The sequence below is a fragment of the Atta cephalotes genome, assembly GCF_000143395.1.
Source record: "Atta cephalotes unplaced genomic scaffold scaffold00042, whole genome shotgun sequence".
In the NCBI taxonomy this organism is placed as follows: Eukaryota; Metazoa; Arthropoda; class Insecta; order Hymenoptera; family Formicidae; genus Atta; species Atta cephalotes.
The window spans coordinates 931806-945908 of NW_012130106.1; the positions used below are offsets into that span (position 1 = coordinate 931806).

General features: G+C 31.0%; 1 protein-coding gene across 1 annotated transcript in view; it reads right to left on the minus strand.

The window, feature by feature from the left end:
* LOC105622252 (dual 3',5'-cyclic-AMP and -GMP phosphodiesterase 11) overlaps window positions 1-9356 on the minus strand; it is a 94005-nt gene extending 84649 nt beyond the window's left edge. The window contains exon 1 of the mRNA XM_012203673.1: window positions 9127-9356. Coding sequence (XP_012059063.1) covers window positions 9127-9329 — 203 coding nt within the window. The 5' untranslated portion in view covers window positions 9330-9356. The remainder of the gene's footprint in view (window positions 1-9126) is intronic.
* Between the last annotated feature and the right edge of the window lie 4747 nt (window positions 9357-14103).

Consider the following 14103-nt stretch of genomic DNA (forward strand, 5'->3'; position numbering starts at 1 on the left):
CAACTTTGAAAAATTCCGTCCTTCCAGATTCTCTCAGGTTTTTCAGCGAAAAACTTTTCTAAGTGATTTTTTTACCTCGACCAAAGAGTTGAAGCTTTTTCCATTAAGGAAATTTTAATGATCGAAATAAGTGGAAATCAGAGGGCGCGAGGTCTGATGAATATAGTGGATGGAGTAGAACATCCTAACCGAGCTCCAACAACTTTTGTCGACAAATTATCAAAGACACATAAGGTCGCGCATTGTCCTGATGAAACACGACGCCCTTCCGATTCGTTATTTCTGGACGTTTTTGTTCAATTGCTGTCTTCAATTCTTCTAATTGAGAACAATATTTCTCTGAATTTATCGTCTCGTTGTTTGGTAAAAGCTCATAAGCCCTTTCCAATCCCACCAAATACAGAGCATGACCTTCTTTGGAAGACCGGCTTTTGGAGTGGCTAAAGATTCATTCCGCTTTTCCCAAGATCTTTTTCATTCAACATTATTGTAAATGATTCATTTTTCATCCCCCATCACTACTTGCTTCAAAAATGATGTCTCCTCGTTTATAGAGCGAGTCGCAAATGGAAATGCGATCCATCAGATTTTTCTCCGTTAAATCGTAAGGAACTCATACATCAAAACGGTTTATGTAGCCAAGTTTCACAAAATGCTCGTGGATGATGGATTTTGACATATTCAACATTTCTGCTAATTTATGTGTCGTATAAAGTGGGTTATTCTCGATCAGTGTTTTAATCTGATCTTCATTTGTGGTAGAGGGCCTACCCGGGCGTTCTTGATTTTCAAGGTTGAAATCATTAGCTTTAAACCTAGCAAACCACTTCCGCACAGTTCTTTCAGCTACAGCACCTTCATCATAAACAGCTATCTTGTTTGCCACTTGTGTGGCATTTTTGCCTTTCCGATAAAAGAAAAGCATTAAATGCCTAAAATGCACTTTGTTTTCTTCCTTATTCAAAGGCGTATAAAACTGACAAAAATTAACATATCGCAATCAAATATTTTTCCAAGTATGTCTGAAGTACGTCTTTTATGTACACGATATGTACGCATATCATTTATTTTCAATCATTCTGATATATTTAGACCTGATTCCTTACGCCATCTACCAAAAATCGGCACGAACTTTCCGGACAATCCAATATTATACGCATAAAATTTCTAGCATAAATCTAAGTTCTATCTTTGCAATATATATAAAAAAAGGACTTATAAGGGAAGGTTCAACTGTCCGAAACCGATTTGATTCTCCATGAGATATGCTATTAAACATGAAAATCTAAGAGATATGTATAAAAAAATACGTGCGCTAACTCATGTTTAAGGTGAAACATTCCTTAAAAAAAAACGATATTTTACTTTCGCGAATATCGTCAGAAGTATAAAAGATAGAAAAAAATTTTTTAAACAAAAGTTGTATGATTTCAATAGTATAGTTATGGTTATAGATAAAAAATAGAAAAATTTATTGCATAAATAAAAAAGTTTTGTTTTTTTTTTCGTTTAACAAAATACTCCTACTATCCATAATATTCTTAAATTAAAAAATTTTTTTTTTACCAAATTAAAGATTATTTTTTTACGAATTCAACAATGTATAATAAAATTATATTATAACAGCAGTTATTGCGAGGAATATTGCTCAGTAGTTTAAAGACTTAGGACACTCGCACGCAAGAAATCCGGATTCATCTCTTTGCCGAGGCAATAAGTTTATTATAGTTTTCTAAGATTAAATTTGGGAAATTTGGGAGGATTATTAATATTTCAGATTGATTGTATTGAATGTCCGACAACCATAATTGCGGCACGCAATTATCATTTCTGAAATTAATTCATTTACATGAATATATACATACATATAATAGTTCAACATCTTAATATTCAGACCGTGGCACTTCGTATTTAAAGTAATGTATTTAACATAAACGGTCTTGTTTTCAATTTTATCATTAATATTTTTAAGATATATAGAGTGTCTGGAAATAATCGCCAAATATTTCATAGGCAAGTAGAGCGGACTAAACTGAGTCGAAAAGTCCTCTACCATTTTGTAAATTTCTCCAAGTAGCCGAATACGCTTGCCCGACTTACTACTGCGAAATGTATATGCCTACCGATCGCTTGGCGCGCGGGGGAGTTGGAGATTGACTGGCAAGCGTCCTGCGCACCGCCGCAGCCACTACAGCTCGAACGGCGCGCTTGCCAGGCTATCCCCGCTCCCCACGGCCCGTGCGCCAAATCGGTAGGCGTATACACAGTATACGCTATCACAGTATTCGGCTATCTTTAAGGATTAATATCTCGTTAACTATTTGGTGAAATTTACAAAATGGAAGAGGATTTTTCGACTCAGTTTAGTCCGCTCTACTTGCCCATGAAATATTTGGCGATTATTTCCAAACACCCTGTATATACATATTAACCCTATTATTATTTCTTTGATATTTATGCCTAAATTCTAAATAAAATTGTAAGATTCGTAACATATTCTCGTAAGATTTATAAAAATTTTGAAGTGTTTATACCTTTATACGATATTACAGACAGCTTTTTACTAGCTATAAAATTTACAAGAAATCATAAATATTTACGAATAATCTTACGTCTTACGATACATACGCATAAAGTTAGAATACTGATTGTAAGTTTTTATGAGTTTTACGAGAACAAGTTACGAGTCTTATGATAATTGATCTTATTTAGTAAGTAGAATTAATTCCTTCTATGAATAAAAATTAAAAATAATTTTATTCCAAATCCATTCTTTTATAATAAAATTATTGTATAAGATTGAATTTTTAAAAAATAAATTTTTTTTTAAATTGTTGCATTTAAAAATACATTGAATTGTTAGAAAATATGTATTTAATAACTATATTTAATAACTATATTTAATAACTATATTTAATATATATAGAAAATATATTTAAATTAAAAAATCTCTAAATGTCATAAGATATAAGAATGTAATGAGATATAAGAAATAACCTTCTTAAATCACGTATTACGTATCAAAATCGTGACATATTTTTAAAGAAAAGATAAGTTTTTTGAATGATAGGAATAACTGTGAACTTATTTACTTATCATTCATGTAATAATTTCTAAATGTTTATATACAATAAATTTATATTTTGTATCGTTTACTCATTATATTCATTACAATAATGATACGCGATGAAAAAATGTTTTAAACATAATGATTTCTTGCACCATGAACATCTTACTACAGCTATATAAGGTGTGTACAAAAAATTCGTGCATTGAATTTTATTTCTATTCTGCCGATGTGGTAACGCTGTAAGTTTGTACAGTGGTGCAACGTCTCGGGGGAAGCATCATGTGTCCTTAGTAAAAGTTAGATGTCGAGATCTCTGCTTTTCGTATCTGTTTTTATTAACGTACTTTTGTCATGTTGGAATGGAGCAAGACGTTTTGACGAGCAAAGAACCAATATCAAATTTCTCAAAACTTGGCAAAAACCTGGCCAGGAAATTCTTCAAATGTTAAAAATAGTGTATAGTGAGTCTGCCATGAAGCATAGAACTGTGTAAATAAACCGGTTCAAGAAAGGAAGAAAGTCGATGATGATGCACGAGTGAGATACAACGTCACGTATCGATGAGAACATTTACGTGTTTACGATTTGGTGAAGGCAGATCGTTAAATTACTACTAGAATGATTGCAGAAAAACTTGGAATAAATAACAGTAATATTCGAACAATTTTAAAAGAAGATTTAAACATGCAGAAGCTGTGTGTAAAAATTGTTCCGAAAGTTTTGACAAGCAAAAACGAAGACGTGTTGCAATGACTAGATCGAAAATGCCCAAGATTCAAATTTTCTCAAAAGGATGATAATCGGAGTTCGTTACGCGCGAATTTTTGGCCAAAAACAATATCACTATCATACCTTCCCTATTCTAGCACCTGATCCTTGATGACCATTCCCTGATCTAGCATCCTGACTGACTTTTACTTGTTCTTTAAAGTAAAAAAATATCGTGCGGAGTGAACATTTTGTAGCTGTTGATATCATAAAACGAAAAACAATGAAGCTCCTAAAGGAACTGACAAAGAAAGACATGCTTTCAGGGAGAAGCGTTGAACCAAGTGTATTCTGTCAAGGGGAGAGTATTTCGAAGGTGACCACATCCCCGTTACAGAATAATTTAATTTGGATGTTTGATGAACAGAGTACGAACTTTTTGTATACACCTTGTATTATTGCAACCTTCGATATCACACGTTGTTGAACTTTTGTCTAAACTAAATTCTACTGGATTTTCAAATTTCTTCTGGTCTTTCGTTTGTACAACCACTTTTAAATCACAAATATTTAAATAAGTTGTGATATCGCGGAGATGACAATTGATTATGTATCAGAGATTGTAATTTTATTATATTATTTCTTTTATATAAATTTATATTACTTTCTAATAGAGTAAAACAATATCTAAACAAAATCTTTTAGCAAAATTTTTCCAAATTCTAAATCCGTAAACATCTAATGGTTGTATTTTTCCTGTAGTACCTTTCGGTATAATAGTAGTAATATGTTTTCCTGCAATGTTAAATCTGAAATAATATTGGGACAATGTCCAGTCCATGAATCGATAAGAAAAACGCTTTTAGAACCAATGTTTGGAAAATAAGCTTCTTCTAACCACATTTTAAAATGATCTGTAAGAAATACAAATGTTAAATTAATAACTATTTTACGACTATTATGAGATTCGTAAACAAAATATAAAATATATCATAGAAATGATATCACAGAGATTATAATTTCATGATATTATTCCGTTTACGCAAATTTATATTTATTTTTTAATAATAAAATAAATCTGTTGTGAAAGGAAATTTTATTTAATTACCTGAAATCATTTTTCCAAATTTAGATGCTTTTACAATAACATTTATTGGTGTAAATAAATACGACAACGAGATATAAAAAGTTAATAAGAGTCAGAAAACATAAAAAATCTCCATTGTTCGTTTAACATCAGTATAATTGAAGATAGATATAAGAATTGTACAAAATAAGAAAATTGAAATGCTACAAAATACAATACTAAGTACAATACATGTTTCGACCTTATATAATATTTAGACTCTCTTCAGATGTATAAAAAAATTCCGGTGCAACAAAAATTATTATTCAAAAATTAAGAAAGCGACTATTTCGTTACAGAATTAGATGAGTGTTAAAACAGAGAAACGAAAAATTGCTCGTCAAACATTTTGAAAACAATTTTCCGCTTAAATTCATTTTTGATACCATTTTTGATACCATTAATAATAGAATCAAGGATATCATTCGGAAAAAGTTTTAGAATCAACAACTTAGAGAATAATAAAGAATAAATTAGTCCATCTTGATTTATCATATCTTATGTACCGATTTTACAAAAAAATTTAAACAATTCAATAGAAAAGTGATATCAATAGAAAAGTGAATGATTGATTGCGAAAATTTTTTCTTGTTTTAATGAGAATATAAAGAAACATAAAATTATTATATAAATTATCAAAATTAAAAAATTTTTTTAAACAAACATAATATATTTTTCTGGTAAAAACTCACCTCAGAGTCAAAAATTGAGAAAATCCATGTTAATATTTAAAAAAATCAAATTTTGGTATTAAAAGAAGTAAAAATTAATATTACAATTGTAAGTGTGTAATGTTCAATATATAAAATAAAGAATAAAGAAAATCGTCCAACGTTCTCGATGGATTCAATTGTACTGCAATAAATCTTGGCAAAATCAAACATTGTTTATTATCAGTTTATTATCGGAATATATGATTTATGAAAACCTTCTGTGTCTGTTTGTAGGTTAAGATATATATGATAACTATTACTCTGTTTTTTAATGTTAAGCATCTCTGAGACAAGGCATTTATTGTACACCGGTTCTTCATCCAAGATTTGAATGTTCCAATCAAAGTCATGATCCAATTGCGATCGATGATCTGTTATTACTGATTTAGATGTTCTGTATATAATTTCGATGTTCTGAAATCCGAGTTTTCAGCTTCCTCTTCGTTTGTCCCATGTAAGATGCATCACAGTCATTACAGTTTATCTTATAAACAACATTAGATTTCGAAAAAAAGTCCAAAAGGTCTTTATGTACTTTGATAAATTTCTTTCATTTGTATTATAATAAGAGACTTTGATATCATTTTTATTGATATCATTTCTATTGAATTGTTTAAATTTTTCTGTAAAATCGATACATAAGATATGATAAACCAAGATGGACTAATTTATTATTCTCTAAGTTGTTGATTCTAAACAACTTTTTCCGAATAATATCCTTGATTCTATTATTAATGGAATCAAAAATGAATTTAAGCGGAAAATTGTTTTCAAAATGTTTATAACAAGAGAGATGTTTTTTGCATGAAAAATAGGATCCGACATCAAAAAAACTCTGTCCATTAAATTAAAAATTATGCCTTTCTTTTGAGATGTCAGATGATTGAAAAAAAATTTAAAAATCTGCTTGAGTTTATGATAGCAGTCGAAAATCAAATGATTATTATTAATAATGATAGAAATATCTAGAAAATTTAACAAATTATGCTCGACTTCCATGGTAAATTGTGTAATGCAGACGAGGATGGAAAGAATTGAACGCGCTGAGAAAATCCATTTTAGACACTGAAACCGCCGCGCATAAATCGCCGACATACTAATAAAAAAATACAATAAAAAAGTACAAAATCCCCAAACAACATCAAAGCTTTCCAATTTTTGCATTACCAAGTCCGCAACAATGGGAGATAAAGAAGAATCCATGGGCGTACCAAAATTTTGTTTATAAATAGTATTGTCAAATATAAAAAAAGTCGAATCTAAAACAACTTAATTGCAGTCAGAAATTCTATTTTTGGAAGTGCACATTTTTTTTAAATGTAAGTCCAATTCTACTATCATTAATACAGTACATTGTTAAAGCCATTGATATATTTATAAATAGTAACACAACGTCTAGAGAAATTAATTTGTAATTTTCCTTAAAGTAAATTCCTTTAAGTTTATCAACCAGTTGAAAACTATCTTTAATATGATTCTCAGTACTTTTAGTACTTTCTTCAGTAGATTCTTCAGTACTTTCAGTAAAGAATCGTATAAATATTATATAAAAAGGAAGCCATGTAACAGACTATGGACGAAACAATGATCTTAAAAGAACAATTTGGTTTGTGAATTTTAAGAAGTGCATACGCTCTGGGAAGAAATGGCGCGGGGACGGCGCGCGCAAGGACTAGATCCATAGAGTGGCACGCAAAATGGGCGCTTTGGTTTTCGGTGGTACTTTGAAAACTGTTATCGAAGCGTGTGCAGGCGCCCTACTACATAGTTATACCCATCTGGACTAAGGACATAATTAAGATCGAATTTCACTTGGATAAATTCGTTCAATCTAAAAATTTTTCAGCCACATGATAGAATAAGGCAGGTATTTGCAAAATTTGGCAATATTGCAGTTCCTCAAATAGGACGATATATATTATATTTAAAATTTTACTGATTTTATATTGAAAATTGACGTACCACTTAGAGAAATATTAACTCCTTTAAAAGAGAATACAGAGCACGATGTAATATTTGCAAGGCAGATGCCGATGTTCTAATAATTTTCCTTTACACCTATATTTTATTAATAAAGTAAAAATATAAACAATTGAATTGTATTAATATAAAAATAAATATAATTAAATAAATAAAAAATCGTTTTTCAAAAATCTATCTAAAAAAATCTTTTCCATCATCAAAGTAAATTTTTCGTACAATTTGAATTTCACCATTGAATTTCTCACAAAATTTCCTATTAGAAAACACATATTTTAACTTATTTTTGTTCTAAAGTTTCATAACAAAATTAATATTTAAAAATGCAATTGCCAAATTCGTACCAGTGTGGAAGTTACGGATGCGCGATTGGGGTACGGAATTTAGGGGTTAATTTTTTGATAATCATACCTTAATACTTTACTTTAATACCTAAACAAAATAATAAGATAAATCAATTGGTGGATAAAAAGCACATAGCTTATTTAAAAATACAATGCTTATTTAAAAAATTATTCATAGTATTTTTTTGAAGCAATTATGTGTTTTCTTTCTATCAATTGATTCATCTCATTATTCTGTTCATGAAAATATTAAATACGATTATCAAAAAATTAATAGTTTACGAGTTATTTAACATTTTATGTCAGAATAAGATATAAAATATTTCGTAAACTATTGATTTTTTTTATACCACTATCATAATACTTTTATATTCAGAATAATTAGAGGAATCATATTGTGTAAAAAAATAACACAATTTCATTTAAAAAGGTGACCTTAAAGTCTAAAAAAATATGATCTTGAGAAAAATTTTTTATTCATTATAATATTTGCCCTTTCGAATCGAACAACTTTCTTCTTTGGTATTTTCTCGTATCATTAAATACGGAAACATTTTAGATGATTAAGTTAGAGAAAAACAGTCTGTGATAAGCATACTATATATATATACGAGTATATATATTCTATATAAAAACAATGTACATATACAAATATACATATACAAAATCTCATTTGAAGCTTCGGATGCAATTATCTTCCAAATTAGTCGCTATGATTCCATTTAGAAGAATAAAGGTCATTTTGAAATCTTGGAAGCACGTTCACTTTTAGCAAGGATTTGTGATCATCAAAAGATATCCCCCTCGTATTTATTAAATTAAGTTCTATTTGAAATACTTTTTGGAATAACGATAGTTTGGGAAATAATTGCATCCGAAGCTTCAGATGTAACATCTTGCGTACGTGCTATTTTTATTATATACTTTCCGATGTTCATGCAGATTTCGAAAAATAGATTTCGTGATAAAAAATGTATATAAACGTATATAAATGTACAAAAAACATATATAAACGAAAAAAACATAAAGGAGAAAAATATATAGATCATAACAGAGGCAATTTTGTTAAAAGTTGTAGTTATTATTTTTCAAAAACGATAATAAACAAGCCATCAATTAATTTTCAAAACAATGAACCTAACATGAATCTATCCGCTTCATTATAAATTCGGAAGAACAGATTACCTGAGAAAGTAATCGTTAACGAAGTCAGGATGCTCGTCAAGCCAAGCCTCCATACGGGCGTATTCTGGATCGTACGTCCAAGTCGATGTCGAGGAATAATAAACGCCGCCACTGCCATCCTGTTGCAGCATACTTTGACTTGCTACGCTACTCTGGACGCCCTGTATTCCTTGTACACAAGGACCCGCCGTTTCCGCCGTCATCCTCGGCTCTTCGATGCTCCGCAAGTACAGGCCTGTATTTTTGTCACATTTTATTTGTTAATTATGCGAATTTAATAATCTTGTATTGTAATTTTGAATTCATGTAAAGTATTTGGATTTCTTAATATGGCCATCTTTTCTCAATACTGATGATAGCTAAGTCTGTTGGTACATTGTAAGGTGTAAAAAGATACCATATTCAATGAAACTAATATCGTATTATTCAATAATTTCATGATTTTCAATTCATTGACTAATTGAGCGCTGTTTTTTTACGAATTTTATATTATTGACAAATATTATTGCGAATATAGTTATTGATTAATTTATTCATTGAAAAGAGCCATTTATGGTCGAAACGTTTAAATTTATTTAATCGATTTCATGATTATATTATATTAATAAATAAATATATTATATTAATTAATAAATAAACAGCGATCAATTAGGCTATAATAGCTCTGAATTTATATTGTACCAAGATGAGATTATGTTTACTTTTTGAGATTAAATTTACATGCAAGTATATGTATACAAATATTTCTCCAGCATGCCCATTGACCTATTACCTTTTTGTGACCATTAAAATCGTAATTTTTTAAACTATTATATTCTTGTTTTTGAGAAAAGTCTGTGATAAGATTTGTATATAGTAGGTCAAAAAAGTGTTTGCGAGCCTTATCTGTTACTAAGTTATACTTGAAAGGTTACATTTTCAACATCTTTTTTTCTTTCTTATTTCATCGTTAACTTACCATAGAATTTTGCACACGTCAATTTCGGTACTTCAACTTCATACACTCAGTTAAAAGTTAATGCCCAAAGAAAACCATCAAAATAAATGGTTTTATTATGTAAAATTAATTAAATCCGTTTTATTACTAAAATAATACTATAGATTTGCAACATTTTCTAAGATACACACAAAATTATAATTAAAAAAAAAACGCTTTCTCTCTCATTTGGGCATTAATTTCCTTATTTTTTAAAACGGTCACCCAATCCAATTTCGTACCCCATTTAAGAGCTTGACCTCTGCAATCGTACGAGAACTTCGATGATTCAAGAACATTGAATATTAGTATATTAGGTGTACAACTTTGCTTCCGCCGTTTTCCTATAGATGGCTTTAACGGTAAGTGATGGTTGAAATAAATAGATCATAGACGTCATACAATAAACTTGGGCATCTGTCAACATAACCCCATAGAAACATTAGTCGATTTGTGTCTGCATCATAAAGTTATTCTCGATTGAAAATGTTAGTTTACGAGCGAAATTCTCGTCATTTGCGGGAGGTTTTAATTTTTTGCTTCAATATGAAGAAATCTGCGGCTGAGGCTCATCGAATGCTCTCAAATACTTATGGTGAGGCCGCTATTAGTGTCGTGAGTGGTTTCAACGCTTCAAGAATGGTGATTTTGACGTCCAAGGTCATGCTCTGTATTTGGTGGGACCAGCTCGGCGTAGTGTATTATGAACTGTTAAAACCGACTGAAACAATCACAGGCGATCGGTATCGAACGCAATTGATGCGTTTTAGCCGAGCATTGAAAGACAAACGGCCGCAACGAGAGACGATAAAGTGATTTTGCAGCATGACAATGCTCGATCTCATGTTGCGAAAGTGGTCAAGACATACTTGGAAACGTTGAAATGGGAAGTCCTACCCCACCCGCCGTATTCTCCAGACGTTGCTCCCTCTGACTATCACTTGTTTCGATCAATGGCACACGGCCTGGCTGACCAGCCCTTCCGGTCTTATGAAGAAGTAAAAAATTGGATCGATTCGTGGATAGCTTCAAAAGATGACCAGTTTTTTCGACGCGGGATTCGTACGCTACCCGAAAGATGGGAGAAAGTAGTGGCCAGCGATGGACAATACTTTGAATCATAAATGTATAACCAGTTTTTTACAATAAAGCCTCGAATTTCGGAAAAAACGGCGGAAGCAAAGTTGTACATCTAATATAACTGTTAGTATACATTGGGAGTACAAATAAGTTTCCGCCGTTTGCAAAAGACGGCGCCACTAATAAACTATAATTAAAATTTGATGTAAAACGATATATCATAAGATTGGACATCCAGCAACATCATAACCTTGAAATATTAGCGATTTTGTATCAACATCATATATTTTTTTTTGTACGAAAATGTCGAGTTTTGAATCGAATAAGCGTCATTTGCGGGAACTTTTGATTTACTTTTTTAATTTGAAGACATCTGCAGCTGAGGCTCATAGATTGCTTGTAGAAGCATATGGTGATACTGCCTTAAGTGAGAGAAGTTGTCGTGAACGTTTCAAAAGTTTAAGAACGGTGAATTTGACGTCGAAGACAAAGACCGTAGCGGAAGGCTGAAAGTGTACGAAGACGCGGAATTGGAAGCATTATTGGATGAAGATTCGTGCCAAATGCAAAAAGAACTTGCATTTACATTAAGAGTGACTCAACAAGCAATTTCATATCGTTTGAAATCATTGGGAATGATTCAAAAGCAAGGGAATTGGGTTCCATATGAACTGAAGCCGAGAAACGTTGAACGCCGATTTTTCACATGTGAAATGCTACTTGCCATAAACGAAAGGGTTTTTTGCATCGTATAGTCACTGATGATGAAAAATGGATTCACTACAATAATCCAAAGAAGAGGAAATCATGGGGACCATGCTTCAACATCGACAGCCAAGTCGAATATTCATGGAAAAAAACTCATGTTGTGTATTTGGTGGGAGCAGCTTGGTGTCGTGTATTACGAGTTGCTCAAACCGAACGAGACCATTACTGGGATTCTCTACCGAACACAATTGATGAGATTGAGTCGAGCATTCAAGAAAAAACGCGCCCACTACTACTCCAGGCATGACAAAATTATTCTCCTGCATGATAATGCTCGACCACATGTTGTGGCGCCAGTCAAAACCTACTTAGAAACACTCAAAAATTGGGAAGTTCTACCTCATCCGCCATATTCTCCAGACATTGCTCCTTCCGACTACCACTTGTTCCGATCGATGACGCATGGCCTGTGAGTAGCACTTCACATCATATGAAGATACCAAAAATTGTATCGATGATTGGATAGCCTTAAAAGATGAAGCGACGCGGTATCCACATGCTATCAGAAAGATGAGAAAAAGTAGTGGCTAGCGATGGCTATTACTTTGAATAAAATTATGTACCGTTCTTTCACAATAAATGCTTAAGTTTTGATAAAAAAACGGCGGAAACTTATTTTTACTCCCAATAATTGTGATATATCTCAATAGGGTTTCAACATCTTTAAGACTGTGTGTGAAACATCTTTTTGACAAACTCTAGCCTGCGTTCGGAAATATCTGGGTGCCCTCGTGTTTCATCTTATCCTTGTTTTACATTGGGTGAACAATAAAGATAAAACGATACATGGGAGCACTCGGTTTCCGAACAGCAGTCTAGATAGTTTGTCAAAAAAATGTTTCACGCATATAGTTAAAATATATTTCTTTCATAAATGAATCTATATTCAACATTTCAGAGTTAATTCTCAATTATAAAGATTAACATTCAAGTGACTCTTACATTCAATTTTGAAAATAATACTCAGAGGTTTAAATCATTTAAGTTTTACATTTATCTATTGAATGTCATATATAAGTGTTGAGAAAACTGCGGATATTATGGTGTATACACCAAACTATTCACCGAATTTAATGATCACCCAACCGATACTCATACTTGATAATCAATATTCAATCGACACTCAATATTGATGTTAACTGACACTTAATGCTTAAGTGACACCCAATATTGATTCAACGCTCAACTTTGATAGTAAACACCTAAATTTGAGTATTAACACAAAAAATTAAGAGTTTTTTTTTCGTAAGGGCATTATATTAAAAAATTAGACATTTCTATGGTAACTCGATTTATTAAAAAATCACCTGAAGTATCAAAATAGAACATAGAATAGTATACATGCAAAAAGTATTATTTATTAATTTAATTGTTTTTTATTACTAAATGTTTAATTTTCATTAATTTTTGTTGCCATTTTAATTATAGATTTTTAATTGTACTAATTTTAAGTAAACTTAAATATGTCACAAAAAATTGCATCATGATCCACAATTAGATTTTAGAATCAGATGTGAATCATCAATTATAATTTCGTTATATATATTAAAATATACATATGCAAATCATTTTTATTATTCTTATGGAATGCAATAACCCTACCAAAAAGAATAAAGCTTTTGAATTGATCCGCAATTAGAAGAGACCGGGGCAAGTTGTTGTACGGGGTAAGTTGTTATAATTAATTTTTTTAGTTGCCACAAGTGACAGATTTTTATGAATTTTTATATGATTCTTATACTTTACAATTTCACTTAGTTTAACCGCCATATTTGAACTCTAAAAGATGTTTACGTATGTTTTCTTGATTTTCTCTGTTAAAAATAAATATTTCATTGTATAAATCACTTGTGTTATTTTATATATAAGCATGGCGAATCCAGGAGGACGATTTTGGAAGTTCAAACTCCTTCCAAAATTTTTATTAATTATTTCATTTTGAAAGAGTCCTGTTAGCACATCCTGATAGCATACATCCATTCACAACGATTGATGTGTAATAATTTTTCATTGCTTTGCTAATGAGAATATTTTGAATTGGCAATGTACAGCCGATCACAGAAAAATGCAACTTTTTTTCGATATGTTTCAGAACTCAGCTTTGCTAGAACGATTGAACGTAAATGGTTAGATCCATAAATAAGAATCAATCG